The 20,275-nt window shown below is 50.6% G+C and overlaps 1 protein-coding gene across 5 annotated transcripts in view; it reads right to left on the reverse strand.

The window, feature by feature from the left end:
- LOC116940025 (diacylglycerol kinase iota-like) overlaps positions 1-20,275 on the reverse strand; it is a 299,404-nt gene that overhangs the window by 142,609 nt on the left and 136,520 nt on the right. Inside the window, exon 1 of one of the 5 annotated variants that reach the window (XM_032949259.2) lies at positions 4,107-5,230. The exons of the other annotated variants lie outside the window; for them this stretch is intronic. Coding sequence (XP_032805150.1) covers positions 4,107-4,126 — 20 coding nt within the window. The 5' untranslated portion in view covers positions 4,127-5,230. Of the gene's footprint in view, positions 1-4,106; positions 5,231-20,275 lie in introns of those variants that run through there. 5 annotated transcript variants of the gene reach the window in all.

Consider the following 20,275-nt stretch of genomic DNA (forward strand, 5'->3'; position numbering starts at 1 on the left):
CAGAGAGTGTGCTCCGACTACAGAGGGGCCACGCTCCTCAGCGTCCCAGGTAAAGCCAATGCCAGAGTGCTGGAAAGGAGGCTCCACCCGGTGGTCGAGCCTCAGATTCAAGAGGAACAATGTGGATTCCGTCACGGTCGTGGAACAATGGATTTCGGCAACTGGTAAGGATGCCCCCCGGTAGACTCCCCCTGGAACTCTACCTGGCACGTCCCACTGAGCGAAGACCCCGGGGCCAGCTCAGGACACGCTGGCGGGACTATGTCGCTCGGCTGGCCTGGGAACGGCTGGGAATTCCCCAGGAAGAGCTAGAGCATGTCGCCAGGGAAAGGGGAGGTCTGGACCGCCCTACTCAACACGCTGCCGCCGCAACCCTCATCAGGACAAGCGGACTGAGAAACGAACATAAAGACCCATTTATTTACACAGGCCTAGATAGACACCCACATATTTCAAGACGTACAAGGCTAAGTGATGCCAAACTGAATTACTTCTTGCCAAGAAGTCCACAGCCAGTTAAAACTGCATCTTGCACCTCCTACACGCTGACGTAACACTGAAGAAACCTCAGAGGTGTCATTAATCAAGAGCTCTCGTCCTCTGCCCACATACCTCAACCCTGAAACAACTCACACATGCACCATGTCCTTACTAAAGCTGCCACTGAGACCCTCATCCATGCCTTCATCACATCCCAGCTCAACGACTGCGACGATCTGTTCCCCCTCTAAGGCCTCCCTAAATCCCTCCTCACCTTCCAACTCAAGATGAATCAAATGCGGCTCGCTGCTGGACTTCTAAATCACGACAAGGCACTCCAATTCCTCCGAACCCTCCGTCGGCTGAAATCCAAATCACAGATCAACTTCAAGGTGGCCCTTACCCATCTTCAAGATCCTCCACAGACGACTCGCCAATGGCTGTCATCCCACTCTTCAAGGGCTTTCTATCAAAACCCCAAGTCAACCTTTAGTATGTATGTTGAACTTCTTCCGCACCGCACGCAACCAACCGTGCTCGTTGGGAGATTGCTCGTGGTCCGCCGCTGTCCCCCACAATCTGGAACCTCACATCTCCCAGCCATCCGTGCTGTTGACTCGGGTTCCTGATTAAATAAATAAATAAGCAAACCCTTTCCCCATAAACGGCCCACGTCCCGGCGTCTTGTGACGCAGTTGCATTGAGATCCTGTGCAAATCCGGTACCGTGCTGTATCGACTCAAAGACACACACAGGGGCTTACTGACTTACACGGCGAATCGATAGATTCACACGGGGATTCGTGGACTCACATAGGGAAGATATGTCGCAGTGGGCAGTGTGCGCTGTGCTATAAACGCAGGGCTAACATCGGTGGCAAAGAGACATCTGAAGTGGTTCTTCGCCACCCCCCCCTCCCACCCACTTCACAAACCCACACTGAGCAGTACGGTGTAGTATAGTCAAATTAACCCCAGTCTCCCATCACCGACATGGTCACGAGAGGCGTTTATCCAGCAGTGGATCGATAGAGGTGCGGATGCAAATGATTACACACCGTGTATAGAATCATCAAAAACACGCACGTGTGCACACCGCAGTGGAACGCTTCTGTTGTAAACCGTGCTTTGCCCAAAAGACGTTGCTACAAATCAACAAATACTTCCAAAACGTTACAACCACCCACGCTATGAACGTGCCTGTCTGTCACAACGCCTATGCAGACTAGCGACCACAACGAATTGCACCAAGCGGTATACACATTTAAAACATCCGCTTACACTCGAGAGACACTGACCTCCACACAATCCCATGTGCCCCGCAGACTAAAAAACGTCTGCGGTCGCATATCTCTCTTCTCGTCGAGCAAACCGATCTAAGTGATTGTTTTTTTCTTTCTCTCAGTGGAACCGCCATGAAATGAAATAACCTTCACCTACTGTTCACCAAATTGCAACCGAAATCGGGTGAGCTACTACGTCTCAGGGAAGCTGTGCGGCTGCTATGGGTAGCACTCTGGACTCGCAAATCAAGAGATCCCCCCCCGTTTCGATTCTATCTCCCGGGCGCGGCAGTTGAAACGACGGCTCAAGTTTCTTCAATTCCGCTCACCGACTCTTTCCACTGGGCAGTTATAACTTCTGAGTGGACGCCACGGAAAAGTCGATCAGCGAGGTCACATGCGATGGGGTAAAGTGTGGGTGATTCCCAACTCTTCCAAGACATCGGGGAAGGCTGGAAGGAGTCGGCCAAATTATCCTCTAGAGGGTGACTCTCTAGAGCTCCGTCTAGCAGAGGTGCTTCTGCCAGAAGTGGTATGAGAAAGTATCTTGACCTATTTAGTCTCATTTGCATATTACCGAAATTGGGGGTCACGATTCGATTATATTGTTTTTATTATTTTTACATTACGCACCGATTGCCCCTTTCTCTCTTCAAAACAATGACTAACAACACATCTGTTTGCCATTGTATGTGAACCCGTTACAAGTAACGTTTCACATATCGCAGGAATCAAACCGTCTCTTGGGTGGAGAAGTTCCATGGTGTCACAGTTAAAAAAAAACACTGCCCCCTTCTTATCTGCAGTGTATAACCCGAAGCGGTGAGCCAGCTGCTGAAAAAAATAAAGAAAATGTATTCATCCGAACACTTACACAGAATTTAAACACACCACGATCAAGGAATGATTCCGCGATCGTTATTCTTAAAAAATTAAAATAAAGACGAATTCCCCCGTTGAAGTCTCCTGTTGCTCTTGCATAAACTGTTCGAGCAAAGTCTACGAAGTGAACAGCAGCGATCCCTGAAACGCGCGATTGATTAAATGCGTGTAAACGTGAGCTCGGTGATAAATATGAACCAGCAATGCGTCTTTCCCACCCCGGCCCCCACGCCCCAACAAAGTCAGTGTACAGTGATTGTTTTTGTTATGAGCATAGTGCCAAAAAGCATCGTGCCTCAATGCTATGGGCCAGGAGCCACAAAAACAAGGTACAGTACAACCGTGCATATCCGACCCATCGCACGTCCACCGTGACCAACCAACCACCACCGCCTGTACCTCGGTCCCCCAGAAAGTCGGATGCGTGATGTTGTACTGCAAAACTGCATTTGCGTGGGTCCACTCCTTAAACTTCACTTCAAGTGGAAAAAATGCAGAATGGAGCAAAAAATGCCTCTTGTTCCAGTGAGATTCTAAAGCCACGTGCTGAAATGTCAGTGACCAATGTAAATAAAAAAACGGTACCTAGCCCAAGCTCTCACATACACACACATACATGCAAAGACAAATATCCCCCGCATAGCCTTAACAGACTGTTGGGGCAAGTGCTGTTCCCGAGCACCTATGAATGCCGGCACGGCGCACGAGGGGGTGGGTGGCGAGCACCACGCCCGGCCGCCTTTGTCTCCCCCAGTGGTTTTACACACCGCACCGGGTACTCATTTGAGGCCGAGTTGACCTCGGGGAGGCCCAGGACAGGTTCAGATAATCGTCACCGGTGTTGGCTGTGAGCGGGAACTGAACTCCAGCCGCCGGGTTCATAGCCCAGTGCGCTAACCGCTCCACCACCGATCCCCATACACGCACGCGCAATGAGGAGCGGCAAAACAGCTTCGGTGTTCTGCCTCACGAACGCAGCGGCCGGCCGGGCCGCCTGCGAGTTCGGAATGACCGAACGGATCCGTGAGCTTACACGCGTAACTTTTCGTGAAAAATGTCAACGGGCGCGAATGACCACGAACCCCAAACAACAGCGTTCACCACACCGACGCCTCCGTTTCCTCCTATTTAGCGATGATGCTGCTGCCACTGCGTCCGTTGGCAGTGGCGTGCGAGCACAATCAACCAAATAAAAACTCAACGCGTTCGTCATACAATGCCGTGCGGCATTAAATTCAAACAAAATATGCAATCGGCGACTTTCTGGGCAGTTGGGCCCTCCTCACGGCGCATGCATTCACGTATCGTCGCTTAGGTCAAAGCATACAGCCAACTCTCATTGCAAACAGCCAACTCTCATTGCAAACAGTATTTCCGAAAGGTGAGATTACATAACAGTGATCGCCAGAGTTTACCACGCGTGTTAGTACGTACAGTGTACATAAACCGAAGGAGCTTTTACCAGTTTGGTGTTACACGCATATCACAGTCTCTTGTCTGCCCAGACACAGGCTTCTGTGCAATGGACACCCAGTAACTGTGAGGTGAGGCTCATAGAAGGGGGAAAACAATGTTTGCATGTTGCATAAGCGCCTTGTGCCCTATCTTGTATATATCAAACCGCAGGAATGTTCATCTGAATCGTGCAGTGGTTCGACTCTTTAATGTTTTGGCATTTCCTTTGTATAATAATAATAAGATCCCTCCTTTAGCCGTCCGCACAGGACGTAAAAAACTAAAATAAAAACCGCTTGCTCCAGTGGCGAGGCAGCTGCTGGCGTGGGTGTATCCGTGAGTAGCGCTCTGGACTTGAAATCCACAATTCGCCGGTTCGATTCAATCTCCCGGTACGGCAGCTGAAAACCTGGTGCCATTTTCTCAAATGCCCTCCACCCCACCACCACCTCTGTCCACACAGTGGTTTTAACGGGCAAGGCACAATTAGTTTACACATTTTTAGAAACGTGCGTTTGGAGTATTTGGCTGCTGTAAATGTCCACGTTATGATAAGCCACTCCGTTGAGCTTCGGAAAAAGACCTATATAACTCGGTGGGCCTTACCTGGTAAAATAAAAAAAAAGTTTAGTTTAGTTGATCGGTTGGTCGCGTGTGGCGGGGTAAAGTGTGGACACGGCCACCTTTTACAACAAGGCCTGGTCAACGCAGAAGAGTTGACCCTAATACCCGACAGAGCTCTCGCTCATGACCCGCGCCTTAAACTTCCCCCCACGAAAACCTTTTACCTCCGTACATCTTTAACCGTCACGTGTCTGCTGAAGGTCAACGTGAGTCGAGGTGTCTAAATAATCGGTTTAAGGCAGAGGCATGCCGAGCGGTGCTGGACGCGCGTGGCTGGCAGTGACATCACCAGCAGCTTCCAAGAGCCGGGGGGAGGAATGACGGGCCCACAGTAATCATCGCGAAATGTGCAGCGGTGCAGTTCGACGTCAACGTGATGCTTTAAATCACGAAAGTTACGTTGAACGCGAGCAGATCTATACCGAGATATTCTTTTTTTCACCCGGATAGAGTAAATGCGTACAGCATTGCAATTTTTTTTTAATAAATACGAATTAAGCACTGCTTTTGCAATGGTGCACAAGTGCAAATAAAAAAAAAACCTCGCCGCATACATTTTTTACGGTACAAAAATTATAATAATAACAACAACAAACAGTTTACAGCTCATTGTTAATCATATACTGGATGGCAGCCCGCACACACCGTATGGGTTATAGGTGGTGTTTGAGAATGCGGGTTTGCCCAGCGGGGTTTCGTGCAGCTTGAGATATCAACAATGACAACTTGGAGCGCGCCTCGCAGTACCCGCTCGCTCTCAAGCAGAGAGACAGAGAGAACGACGGCGAGGCGAGAGGAGGAACCGCGGGCAAGCGGAGAGGCGGCAGCAGTAGCAGTCTTCGGCCAATTAACCTTTGCCCATTCCGAGAAGTACGAGCAGTAGTAACACGCCGTGCTTGAAACCGTAGCGACACGCGACCGCACTCGACGATAGCCGGCGCCAAACTGTGCCACACGCCCTGCCTCGTGTCGCCTTGTGGAAGCCTCGGTACATGATGAAGTTATTTTGTTCAAAATGTTTCTTTCGGTTTCTTTTCCGATGACGTACACGTAGTTTAGAGGGGACGTAGTAACGCCGCACACGTACGTCATAAGAATGGAATCAGAAGAAAACTGATGGCTTACACGTGCGTCATCGTAACGGGAAAGGTTTAACCCTATAATGGCCATGAATTCCTCGTACACCGTCTCAATGTATGCCCACTAATACCACTCGAGTCTCAAAGCAAATCATGTTCGCGATATCAAAATTAAAGAAATGCAGTCCCACGATTTTGGAAGTACATTTCTGACTCTAAAGGTGGGTAATCCTCATGAAATGGTCTTGAACTTGACACTTGTACGTTAACTTTTAGGACTGTAATTCAGAGGGCCTTACCTGGCAAAACAGTTAGTTTAGTTAAAGAAAATATCCCACGAAGGGAGAAATGCAAATGGAATACCACCATGTCAGATGAATTGACTGGGATGGTGCATTCATTTCCGTGTCTGAGTCAAATAATTGGCTTATTCCACACAAAACATTTATTGCCCGCAAAAAGGCATAGTATTAAAAAAAACTACAAATAATTACGTTAAAAATGGCTCCACGCATGTATTATTAGGATGATGTGGATGCACATTGTGGCTGTAAGGTCGCCTAATTTGTGGAACAGCCTAGAACTAATTCGAAACTTTGAGTACGAATCACTCACCACGATATGCAATCTCCGGTCAGGAAAAAGTGGAGGCTTGGGATTTCTTCCCATTGCTTTGTTTAATTTGTTATCCTTCCAATGCAGCTCCGATTAGCACGATTGGCTACTAACGGTGCGAAAGAAGTTGAACATACATACGTACATTGCGTGCAATGACAAAGTGCAATCGCTTGACCTGCTGAAATGGCTAGGCAGGGGAGGGAAGACTGGCATCTCTCAGTGGCTTGCCAAGCTGGTGTATCTGTGACCACGCAGGCCAGCCAATAATCCAGGCCATTGCTTCGAGGTTACCGGTAACACATGTGGCTTTAAATGAAGCCAGCAAATGCGCCGAGTGTCAAGCTGTGGGTCATGCCCTGGCATCCTAAAATACACTCGCCCGGGCGATGTCAAAAATGCGTGGCTTTTTTATTGAATTATGCACCAGCCGTCAAACATCTGAACACTTCGGTTCTGTACACAGAAGGGGTTTTTATGCTCCCTGCCTTGGGAAGTCCGTCCCAAGTCATATCAGAAATGAAGGCAGCTTGGCGTCATTTTAATGAAATCTACAAACATATATTTGTTGTCATTTGCTACTTCTCGATTGATTGACCGGTGTCTTTTTTTTCATTGCAAAGCACCCTGGGAATGCTCTGCATGCAGAGCGCTATATACAACCACAAGATATTATTGTATAGTACATGTATAGGGTGATCCGTTTATAGATACGCTGGATGAAAGCCTCTGCATGCTGTGTCTGGTCATGCGGAATTGTTTTACCAGGGCAGGCAGGGCACTGGCATTTTAACAAACAAAAAAACATTCTAAGCACAGCCCCTCTGCGGGATCCATCGCAAGGCTACGAGAGAACACAAACACGAGCGGCATGAGAACACACGGGCGCGAGTCCAAGCATCGCACACGCGTGCAGGAGGCTGTGTTCGTGCGCGTGTGTGCATGCGCGTGTGCGTGCGTGTGCGCGTGCGCACAGAAAAACAACCGGAGCAGGTGGAAAAAAACAAAACAGTGGCGTGGGTGAAATTTGCCAGCCTCTTTTTAAGCATTTGGTTTTATTATTATTATTATTGCTACACAAATCGTTGGCTCTACTGCAGCTGGTGCGTATTTGAATAGGCAGTTCAGAGGGTGATGGAGCGGGGGAGCATTGTGCACACTTCTGCTATCAACCCCAGTCAGCTAAGTTTTATTCTGGGGCACTGCTAACGTCAATCACGAGTGATATCTGAAACCCGTTCTATGAGCCGCCTCCCCACACTTCCATCCTTAACAAACCAGGTACTCACCAGCGTGATAAAATATGGTCAAGCAACACTCAGGATCGACACGGTTAATGGGAAGGCCTTAAAATCCAGACGTGGATTGATAAAGGGCCATAAAAAGTATTGTTATTGAGTGCAGCATTATGTAGTTCAGTAACTTTAATGCTGGTACTAAAAATCTATGCCCTTACTAAACGTGCAAAGTTTATCAGTGTTAGCGTGTGGTTGTGTTCAGATTTGATGGTGCTCGATCACCCTTGGCACATGACAACCTGACAGAGGTCACCGTTTATCGTGCGAGAGGCGAGCTTGCTGTTTTAAGACGCAGCAGCATGGCATTTACCCCGCATTTTCTTGCCACCCGCACAGATGATGCTTAAACGGCCATGGCAGCACACCACTTCGGCTAAAAACAACAATATTTATAGAAAAAAAACGTTCGTACAAAATGTTCGACATCGGTAAAGAAGCACGCAATAAGCCAGAGTGCAATATTATTTTTTATTACTGTTGTGCTGGCCCGTTGAGTTTGAATTGTCTCAGGATAATTTGAGATGGGGGAAAAAATATCAGAAATATATATATAACAGAGGACGTCTTTTTTTACAATGCCAGGATGCTACCAATGGCATCTAACGTCACTCAACTTTTTTGTTATTTATTTTTAAAACAAATATAGCATTCTGCACAGGAACAGACGCAAAACGATACAACTTCATTCTGTACGCAAATAGCCTACTAAACTTACGCAGATCGTAGGTGGGCAAAATGTATTTTATAGGAAATGCAAGTTAGGTGTTGTGTTGAGTTGCCCCATCTTACATTGATTGTTAAATGTTTCGTTTAATTATTTGCTATTGTGCTGTTGACTGTTTCGCATGCATGTGCCACGTATTACTTTGTGACCCAGCTCCCATTTGCAAAAAGAGACTATGAAAGTTTTCATATTAATAATCTGTTCTGTTCTTGCATATGGCAATACATTCACGAGCTAATTACCAATGTCGAGGTCTGCTAGGCATGATGAGAGGGCTTCATGAAAGAGTTGGTGTAGTTTTGCTGTTCCTCCCCCTCCGTTGAAGTAGCGTAGGCTACAGTTGCCTACTATATATGGTCCAAACTGATCATAATAATTTATAATGCTTTGTCAATTCACTGCCGCATGAAGGGGCCCTCCCCGACTCCGCGTTTGACCATACATCGCCACGCTGGTCATCGCGGCTCGGCGATAGGAGGCCCACGGGTAACCGGTTCGGCCATCGCTCGCCACCGACACTCAACCGTGCCTCGGCGAACCGACGTCAAAGCACGGTGGCATGAACCCCACCGCGCCCTGCCGCTCCGCCGCTCCGCCGCTCCGCCGCTCCACGGCCGCTAATTTTTTATTTGAACATTGCACAAATGTGGATTATTTTTATAAACAAAAAAATTAACGGCGAAAGCATTAAAAGCAAGAGCCCCGGGGGGGGGGGGGGGAGTGTACGAAAGATATCGAACGATATCAGTAAAAACTGCGGGCGGTTCTTATCGCTGCCGAGTTCTGCTTAAGGATGACTCACAGCCGCCCCCCCCCTCCCTCCCCACTGCGGTCGCAAGGTCAGGCAACTGCAACGCAACGTAAACAAGTGGGGCCACTGCTGATGGCCGTGTGCTCCCTCCCACACGGCCGAGGGTGGGTGCCCCCCAAGGCCCCACGTTCGAGTCGTGCACGGCGCGTGCGTACAACCCCCCCCCCCCTTCCCACCCCCGCCAAAGGCCTTTCTGTACAAAGGGGGGCACCGTATCTTCACATCGTCGTCGTTATCGTCGTCAGGAGCCACGAGCTATCCACTGCTGTGTACCCGCAGCAACGAAAGGGCGGGGTGGGACTTTAGCCTGCTGTGCCCAACATTAAAATTCATTCTCATCGTCGTCGTCGTCTACGACTTAATATCGCACCTCACACAAGTATCCAACAAGTCTCCAAGCGCCAACAGCATCAAGAAGCACAACTGTTTCAAAAAATCACCAATAACAGTGTATCCAATGCTGACACTGGAGTGTATAAACTTGTACCATCATGTATGTATGTACGTCGAACTTCTTTCACATCGTACGCAGCCAACCGTGCTAATCGGAGGTGCGGATAGTCGTGAACAGCCATTCTCTATCCACTACTGTGTGCCCGCAGATGACTGAAGACAGGGTGATAAATACAGGGTCTGGAGCAGCGGGCAGAGAAAGTCTGCCAATGGAGAGAATACTGTGGCGGTGGTGGCACAGAGGCTGTGTGGGTGGAGTGGTGGTGCACTGCTCCGAACGCTGCCCTCCTTTGAACCAGATTCCCGGCGTGCGGCCAACATGAGCGGTGAACGAGATCCGAGCCGGCTCTCGCCTGCCCCCGTTCACCGATCCGCAATGACCAGGGCGGTCACGTTAGCCTGTGGTGGCGTGGACCCTGCAGGGATGATCTTGTCTCAGGCCTCCTCATTATTCAGCAACATCTGCTGGCAAATTGGCAATTACGCAGTGTAGCGACTGACTCAGACACACTAAGAGTAGGAGGCACTCTGTTTATTAACACGGCCTAACAGTTAACACTTTAGTAACTACGGTTCCCAGTCAGGACAGCTGGTGGCCTGCCTGACTGGCGACGCCGAGATGCTGAAGACGGAGATGACGGCAAAGACTCCAGCAGCAGCACGACGGGGATCCCGCTCCACACGACAGCCCCGAGCTCCCCTCCCGGGGCCCCTCTTATACTATCAGCGTGGCCTGGCTCCGCCCCCGGCCACGCCCGCTTCTGCAACCTACCAGCAGGTTCTCGATGTGCCCCTTTCCGTGACCTTCCTCCTAGACCCCTCTCCGGTCTATCACGTGGCCTGCTGTCAGTCAGGGCTGCTGTAAGCTGCAGAACCCTTTCCCTGCCAGCAGCCAGCGCTATGCTGCTACGCGACCGATTCTATGTCACTACACACGTGTAACAACTCGCCACCCTGACCACGCCCACCTCGAGTGTATGAATTGTCACGACTTTGTTGTGGTAATTTACGTAAAATAAAAACATCGATTTCCTTGTTAACATTGTGGCGTACTGTAACACCTCTGGTAGGGTGATGTAAGCTCATCACATGAAACACGTCATCATCATCATCAGGATCTATCTACTGCTGCAAGCAGTGAAGTTCTCCCGAAGCCATTGCCATGCTTTTGGGCCTCTCCGACCGAGTTACCGCACACGGGCTGAACCGGTCGCTCCATCTCCACGGTGGAAGTGCGCGCGCACAGCGCGCGAGTTAAAAACAATCGATGCTCACGGGCACAATCAAAGACAGAATGTCGCCTTGAGAACAGACTGTAAACGGCGCGCCATTAGGCCCCCATTGTTACCGAGCCTTTTTGCTCGCCTCAAAAAAGACTTCAGGCCAACCGACGGTGGTAGTGCCTGAGCCCTCTACGTGCTAATCCGAGCCCACATATTCTCGCCCAGCCTCCTCTGCGACGGCAGCGTCCGATACCGTTACTCGTTACTTGAACGCACCATCTGCCGGGCCAGCAGTCACGGCCGTGTAAGGGTAACTGTGACCACAGCGTTGCACCGGGTTAGCTCCTGGCTGCGAGAAGAGCGCCCGGGCGCGCGTGCGCACGCGTCAAGAGTTTCCACTTCCCGAGAAGGTGGATGTCACGGGCAGAAGAATATCTCGCAACACTGGGAGTGGGAGAGAAGTGCATGGCAATGCATTGTCGTGAGAGGTGTATTAGTGGGCAACTGCCAGAACGGACCGTGGCAAAGTACAACGGCTCACAACGACCGATTCGCAAAATACGGAGGAAGAGACAGCACAGCAAGGCACCACTCCGCTAACTCCCCAGACAATTATCCGGCTCAACCGCCACAATGTAAAATAATCGCTGTTGGTCTACATGAGGGGTGGCCAACCTCTTAAAAGACCAAAGAAAAAAAACACAAAGTGCCCATGAGTTCTGCAAACAGCCGAGTGTGTATATACACAACATTGTATCGTACAACATATCATACAACTTTAATTCATTATTCTTTGCTACTGTGACGGTACGTTGGACGTTACGCCCCTTCGGTAGAGCCGCACGTGGTGGATTAAAGGGCCCAGCGTGCAGCTCGAGAGACGCCGGTGGGCCACCGCTGGGCTCTACGTCAACGTCAACCGTACGGAGGAGGAGCAGGAGGAGGCAACTACCAATAAGCGGGACTTTTATTGTCCCGGGAAGACTTATTATGGATTTACCAGGAGAGCTACCTTGACAACCGGGACAGGTGGCAACCCGTGAATGCGTGTGGAAGCGGCACAGCGAGCCGCTTCTCGGTGGTCGCAGCGGCCCCCCCGCCTCCCTAAGCCCCCGTGCTCGCACGATCAATCTCAATTTGTCACCGGCGATACGGTGAAGGTTAGCGTTTAAATGCGACCGTTAAAACAGGCCAAACGGGGTTTCGGGTTTATTTTTTTCCTGCGAACGTTGCTGCAGATTAAGTCACTCTGCGTGGAGCTTCGAGTGTTATGTCCGAATGTGCATTGGGTTTTCTCCGGGTTCTCAAGACTCGCCGAGGCCTTCTTGGCTACATAACTGTCGCGATTATTATGAATATTATTACGAGTAAATAAATTAATACACGTGGGAGCGGCGTTGCATTGGTTGGCTCGCTGCACTATGAAACCGGCGACCTGAGTTTGACTCCCGGCCACCATCAGTGGCTGAGCGATATCAGCACGAGGCTTGGGTCCTCTCCATCACCGACCTCACGCTGACCAGCGTGTGGTGAAGTACCGTCACAATAACGACTACGTCCCGCACGGCGCGGAGGAGGTCCTCATCAGGCAAGTGGATTGGCAAGGGAGGGCCGTACGCGTGCACCGCGATAAGAGCGAGACGGTGGCAGGGAAAAGCGGAGTGACGAAGTTGTGCAACTGATGCATTTCTGGGCACGCAGAAGAGACGGCAACAAAAAAAATTCCCGCGATGAATAATTTGTGTGGGTCAATCCGTTATTCACGCGCAATCTGTCATGTTTGGGTTGGCTTTTAGCTGCAGCCAAAATGCATCACGCTTCTCTACGCCGGTGACGCATTGATTTTAATCATGCGTCACGGGCGAAGCCATGTACGCGAGGAAAACAACAACAAATACAATCACCAAGCGGCACTACGACAGACACCACCGTCTACATGCAACAGGCTGCTGTCAAGCCACTGTTGGATAATAATAATCATAATTTCAACTTACAACACGCCGCGCAGTATTTTCCCACTCCCGGCGAGAGAGGACGACTGAAGAGGCGCGACGAGGAACTACAGACGAGTCGCGGGAAAGGCAGCCAGGCGGTGAGCTCGTGCCGAATTAAACCCCTCCCCCCCCCCCACACGAGGTCTGCGGTCCTCTATATGTGAAGGTGTTATAGGCCAATTATTCAATCAGTCATCGTTTACATGTGGGAGGATACCGGAGCACCGGGAGAAAACCCACACGCGCGTGCGAAGGGGGCAACGCTCTATCCCATTGAGACGGAACAGGTGGAGTCCACATTTCTGCTGAACCGCCTTCTCCTGGCAAGCCAGGGAGTGGGCACCTTGAAGGCCCATGGGAAGGGAGTTTCAGAACATTCGTGTGATCCACCAATCCTCGCTGCTGCCTCCACAGCGCTGGACTACAAGCCACGTGCGTAGCCACCACCGCCCGGATGCGGATCGCCCCGCGCCGTGCAGGTTGTGGGGGTTGGTGAAGGCGGGGAGCATCCACGTGGGCATAGGAGTGCAGTACAACAATGGGCTTTGCAGCACGGTCCCTTGCTGACCACTACGTAGCATCGCAGCAGCGTACAACAACACTCCTGTACCATGGATGTTGCACTTGAATTTTGAACTTCTATCGTATCGTACGTAGCCAACCGTGCTAATCTGAGGTGTATGGTGGACACCCATGCAAACACTATCCAGGCTCAACCCTGCTTAGAGCTTCTGATATTTGATGGGACTGGCACATTGTGGGTGGTTGGGTCATGTAGGCTTATTGCAGTGAATTGCTTGGCAAAGGTTTACCATCAGCCTCAGTAGATGAATGCAAATTGGAGCGTATCTCCGAACGCTGATCGAAGGGCGGCAGGAGGATACAGATCACAAATCCTTGATATCCAGAAGAGTACCGGTGAATCCGAAGAGCGCGGAGAAAACAGAATAAATAATGAGTAACTTTGCCTCAGAATTAAGAACCAACCAAATGGGTTCACGGACCTAAACGCAATTATCACGATGCATTTCCTTAATAAATATTTGATAAAATATAAGGAAGGCGAGCCTGGAACTGGTTCAAACATCACTCACCACGAATGTAATGTGCAGCCGGGGATCAAACTCAGGTAGCCTGGTTCATCACCACGCTGTCGCTTCAACAGAAGCGCCTGCCTAATTGAGAATACATTTTTTGAATATACAATTTAACAAAAAATATTTGACAAGGCACTCGATCGTAACATTTTATTAGGTTAATTGTATTACCACGCCCGGGGCGGTGACATTAATTGTGCTGGAGAGGGCATTAACTTGAGGCTGTAATAAAAAAAAAACTCATTCTACGTGCGGCCGCCCAGAGCAAAGCCATCTCCCGTTACCAGGTTTCTCATTAACCTCGATTGGCTTAACAGGATATCACGCCGTCGCTCCCCATCGCTCGCGCACCCCCGAGCAAAGGTTCGTCTCGAAAAGGGCACGGTCTGTCTGGCCATTTTTTCCACCCGTCGTCACAATTTTTAAACAAAGTGGGCAACGCGTTTAAACAGAAAGCTGCCCTCCTAATGAGGTCAGGAATCGCTCGCCAATGCGTGGCGTCTCCTCCCGCGTCTTTTTTTTCGACGGGGCCCATCTAGACGAGGGTGCGCGCGTCCGTGTGTGTGCGGACGGACGCGTTAATAAGCGCGATTTGTTGGGGTACACGAGAAGCAGGAGGGGGCGGAGGGCTGGCTGATCATTATCTCGTGAGTAATTATGACTAAACAGGCGGGCGGCTGTACAATCGTGACTGCATTTGACGAGCAGCAGTCGACGGCGGACGCAAAAAAAACACGAAAGCGAGGTACGGTTTAAACAACAACAACAAATGACGTGAGCTCAATCACACGCTGTGAGATCAAGAGCTTTGCCGTAACGGCCCGACTGGTCGGCATTCGAAAAGCCCAGGTGCCAGCCGCCTCTTGTGCCATTCGCCGCAGCCGCCGCCCGTTTCCCAAGCGAGACGGTGGCGAGCGCCAAAGCGCCGCTCGCTAACCGCGGTCGCGTTCGTAAAAGTCGGCGGCCGCGGGTTCAGGGGAAGTCGGTGGGTCCCCCTGGCGTACGCCCACGGTTCCTGCGGGCAGTGGAGGCAGGGGGCTCGCGTTGGGGTGGCGCGGGGTGGGATGGTAGGGGTCGTGTTACGGTAACCCGACCCCCGCCCGCGTCTACCGCCACCGCAGAGGTCGGCCCGGAAAGACAACGGTCACCCATCAGGCAGTCGCCGACGCGGCAAATCGATGAAGACGCCGCAGCCTCCCTTCGATCGCTGGGGCCGCCCGAAGTGGGTGCGTGCGAGGGGAATACTGCAGGGGAACGTCGTTGAATAATTCCTGTTCGAATGATTCGGTCTTTATGAGCAAACAACAACAACAAAAATGCATACACATCAGAGTGACGATTCATATTCATTCGCTCGATCGCCTTTCTTATCATGTCGACACGACGGACACTTTTGCATGAGAAAAGGGCCGCTGGTGGCCTCCGTCGCAACGTCGGGAGCGCGACATTTTGCATACACGCCACGCGTGCCTGTTGCGAACATCAAAGGGCATCTCAACGCAACCCCCGGCTGCGCAAGCGACAACAAAGGAAAAGTCACTTTCATTCGGTCAATACCGAATCCCACGAAACTAATGAGCCATCGTCGTCGGATCTTTGAGATCAGTTGCTAGGTTGCACCTCGCACGCGGCTGTTTAAAATTAGCCACTCGGCCGTCGATGAGTGGAATTTTCCAAGCGGACGCGTTGTGCGGTGCTCACCCACTCGCGCAGGTGGCTTCTGACGGTGGGCGGTAGGAGAACGGGGCACGCACGCACGCCACCGCGCTCGTACGGCTTGTCCGCGGCGACGCCAGCGGCTTAAGTCACCTCGAAGGCCACGGCGAGGATTATAAAATGGAAATTCAGAAAACTTAACAGATATCCCCGACCCAACGTTAGCGGGGGGGGGGGTTGGTCGGAGATGTTCGGATGCGAGAGACGCTACGGTACTCGCAAGATCCTCACGCAAAAAATGGGCTGCCCAACCTCACACTTTGTTGGCGTGACATTAAAAACCCGGCACAATAAACATCGATTCCCTGGACAATGCTGCAACCGTCACTGACCAGCGCGGTGAAAAAGTGGTCAAAGAACCCTCACGACCTTCATCCAGCGTGTGGCATTAGTCCACCAGTGGCCTGACAAAGGGATATAAAATATTAAATTCTTAACATCAGGGGCGAAATGACAATGTCAGGCTCCATCCTTCCCCCACTCCGCACCTCCGAATAGCACGGTTGGCTACGCACGGCGCGAAAGAAGTTCGACACACACAGGAGAGAGAGTTAGTTCTGTTTTTATCTTCGTCCGTGAAGGGGCGCACGACTACAGTGTGATTTACAGACGACGGTAGAGTGGGCGGGAGACGGTAGGCTTCTTGCGGTGGTCCACGTGTTACCCTGAAACACAACTAATAACGTCATCTCGGCGAAATGGACGTCATTAATTTGAATCGAGATTATTATTTTGTTCAGCATGACGCGCTATTCGTTTTTTTGCATTCTGCCAGGTGTAGTGGCACACTCAATAAAAAAAAGCAAATCGCTCCATAGATTATGACGTATCACGCCGAGGAAAATTCTGCTCAACGTTGGCTCAACGGTGCGCAATCACCATAAGAATGCGTAAGCGATCAAAGGGATCAACGACAAGGGGGGGGGGGAGCCATCTCTTCCACCACATCCTGCAAGCGCACACAACAAAGTTATTTGCGCACAAAACAAAAAAAACGCCCGTAATTGACTCAAACAATCTAGTGCCTTTTTAGATAATTACGTAACTCGCATCTTTAATTTCTTGGCAATTAAAAGTAAAAGTTGCATCGCTGGCAAAGTCGCACGCGGAGGGGTGGGGTGAATGATGAAGGAGGGAGGCACGCTCCTAATCCCTGAAAAGTTTTGCAATCGAAGACCAAAGCAGATCGCTGCAGACCGAGCCAAAATAAGCCGTGAAAGCGTGGGCGCTTGCTCACCGTCCTGCCGAGGATTTGTATTACAGAAAACACGCGAAGGGTGAATGTATTTGCTCTCCCAAGGCTCGCAAGTAAACCCATCTTTATTTTTTAAGCCACATTTTTAACCCACCGGTAAACATCGAGACTGGGCAAAGATCACGGCGTCGCGATGATTGTTCAAGCCTTTCATGTCACCGCCACACCTCATTGCCAACACTTTCTGCCCTCCGCCAGATCACGCAGCGGCTGAAAAGTAAAGACACGCAACCTCCAAGATCTGTCCTTATGGTATCCCACCATCTGCTCTTCGGTATTCCCCTCGGTTGCCAGATTCGTTGAGACCACTTAAATGGCTCTCTGCATAATCGGCCCTCCTCCGTAAACCATTGTCACCTGAACTCCGGTCATCCTCGCAGCAGCGGCTTTTTACTGGCCGTCGAACAAAGACGGTCAAGGCATCGCACGCATTTGGAATGCGCTTCTGCGGCCGTCTGGAACGCTCTTCCTTCCGATAGTCGGAAGCCACCGGAGCTATACACCTTTAAATCCAGATTGAAAACTCATTTCCTTAGAACTGCACCTCCGATTAGCACGGTTGGCTTCGTACGGTGCGAATGAAGTTCAACATACATACATATATACCCAGCACACACGTCCCACCCAGCACAAATATGTATTGACTAATCATATTTACAAGCACGGGGCACTAACAAATCACCATCGACCGACAACCCTCGGGAAGCTTGCAGAATTAGGGAACACTTTGGGGTGGAAATCGACAAGCAACAGACGTGCCACAGTGATTCAGTTCCCTCGCCGGCTCGGCACTTCCCGAGAAACAGACGGCAAAAACGGCTCGGGATATCGGAGACCTGGCACCATCCACCCACCAAATGAATCGATTGGCGGTTGGCGGTAGCCCGGGTCACCGCAAAATATTAGTGGGTCGGGCATAGTTTAAGGTTTTTTTCTGGGAGCGATGATGACGACGATGTCGATCCCGCCAGCACGACCGTGACCGCTGGCCGTACCAAGAGAGCGCCTGGTGTGCCATTGCCTCCAAGTGGTCTCGCTCCCAAAGACAAGGGGGGTGGCCGCCCCCGTAAGAATGACCAGACCAGCATTCTGATGTACTTTCAAAACAAGCAATAAACAGCCGTTGCCACGCACAAATCCCCCAGCAGACCCCCTTTTTTATGGGTGTTTTGCGTGTGTTTTTTTTATTTCCATATTTGGCGTGTGTATCGGGCTCAGTGACATCTCCCGTCTTCATAGGCCTTCTGGTTTTGGAGTTATGGAGGTTTTGGCACCCCCGGGTCACGATGGTGACCCGGGTCACCGCCAATCGATTCAAGTAGTACGATCCTCGTGGAGCAGAGCGCTACATCAAGGCGTTGCGAGGCTGGCTTGGGGTCTGGCTTGGGGGCTGCATGGCAGCGCAGCTCTATGAACTGAAATGTCAAATCCCTTCTTGCCTACGGCTTATGATGCACAGAGGCACCACGGCGGCAGCGTTGTGCGTTTGTACGCGTGTTTTTAAGTAATAATAATGAAAATCACAATTTTAATCTGTTTGTTAATCCACTGCCGGATGAAGACCTCCCGACACTGTGTCGGTCATGGGGGTTATCTGACCAGACTTCACTATGCTTGTCAGTGCAGTTTAAATGATGGAAGGACCTAGGTAGGACCAGTTCAGATATCACTCGCCGCTGACATTAATTGGGTTCATAGTCCAGTGCGGTAACCACTCTACCACTGCTCCCCCCCCTCCCCCCCGTGCACCTTTTAACTTACGAGCAAAAGCAATGTCAGTTATTTACCCACGGACCACTCGCATGAGGGTCCTGCATTGGGACGTTTGGTCAATGCCATTCATGAGTGTTTGGCATGTCCGGCGAAACTGGAGGAGACCTGGAGAAAATCTGCGCACACACACGCACAAGGATAGCATTCAGAGTCCCATGCACGTTGAGATAATTCCCAGAGAGAGGCTCAATTTATTGAGTGGACCAAATCTCTCTGTGGACCATGCCCATTGCTATTCTGCCACCTTCCGGCAGCGCCGAGATCTCGCAACCCTCTATACCTACGACAGCTCGTCTTGTACTCGAGGCCAGCCATCCAGGTACAGGACCAGGTACAGAACTAACCTTGCTTCCGCTCTGCTTAGCTTCCGCGATCTGAAAAGACCGCGCGTGTTCAGGGCGATTTAGCCTGCCACGAAATGCGGACGGGATAATACGAATTTGATGCCCACGGATTTCACGTCACCTTCAATGGGCCGCGGTTGGCGACGTACGGCGCGAAAGAAGTTAAACATACGTACAAACAAGCCGTGATCCCGACGGGATGCGCACAGTGTTGAGTGAAACTATAACGAGCGTTGTACTGCAAGTGTATTATGATTCATTCTGCGTTACTGTTCTGAATCATTCGGAGTTCTTATCGGGTCCCATGGTATAAAAAAGCAGTCTTCCAACTCTTATTCACTCTGTCCCTAAGGTTGTTGTGCTACGAACAATAGCCATTGCCTTATGCGTCGACCATTACACAGTCAAAGGGGCTGTCCATAAATGACGTCACGCGATTTTGGACGATTTTTTGACCCCCCCCCCTCTTCGTCACACGGCGTCACAAAAAGTCAGACCCCCCTCAAACATGACGTCACAAAGCTCTGCCCCCCCCTTCCAAAAAAAACATGCTTCAAATCGCTTTAAACTATTGTCATTGTAGTGCGTATTTAATATGACGCTGCACTCTGATGTTGTAGGAGAAGACATTTATTAAAAAGTCGATTTAATTAAGTAGAACGTGTTGTCTATATTCATTTAAAGTTGCGCATTTTGATGTGACGTCACATTTCTCAACCCCCCCCCCCCTCGTCACACATCGTCACAAATGTCTGACCCCCCCCCACCACCCCCTAGGTGCGTGACGTCATTTATGGACGGCCCCATATCCCGATTCATATCTCCCCGCTTTTTACGCCGTCACTCTTGTGTCAACACCACGACCCGATCTTCATCGCCCCAAACCCGCACTCGTTATCCGTTGCCTCCACCACACACAACTAACTACCCTGTCAACAGCTTCGATTGACGTCGTTTCAATATCCGTCGTCGCACCTTTCAGAAACGCATCCCTGTTCGTAAACCGGGGTATTATCGTTGATATATATTTAAAAATAAAAAATATATAAAGCCACAGTGTTATTATTGACGACTGCGTCGAGTTGTATTTTGTTCATTGTGGTTGCGCAACACTGCCGACGCAGCAGCAGCAGCCATCAGCGCCGCCAAACGACCGAGTCGCCGTGGTGC

This window comes from Petromyzon marinus, chromosome 7 (assembly GCF_048934315.1).
Source record: "Petromyzon marinus isolate PM22_M1 ecotype Great Lakes invasive population chromosome 7, UKy_Petmar_22M1.pri1.0, whole genome shotgun sequence".
In the NCBI taxonomy this organism is placed as follows: domain Eukaryota; kingdom Metazoa; phylum Chordata; class Hyperoartia; order Petromyzontiformes; family Petromyzontidae; genus Petromyzon; species Petromyzon marinus.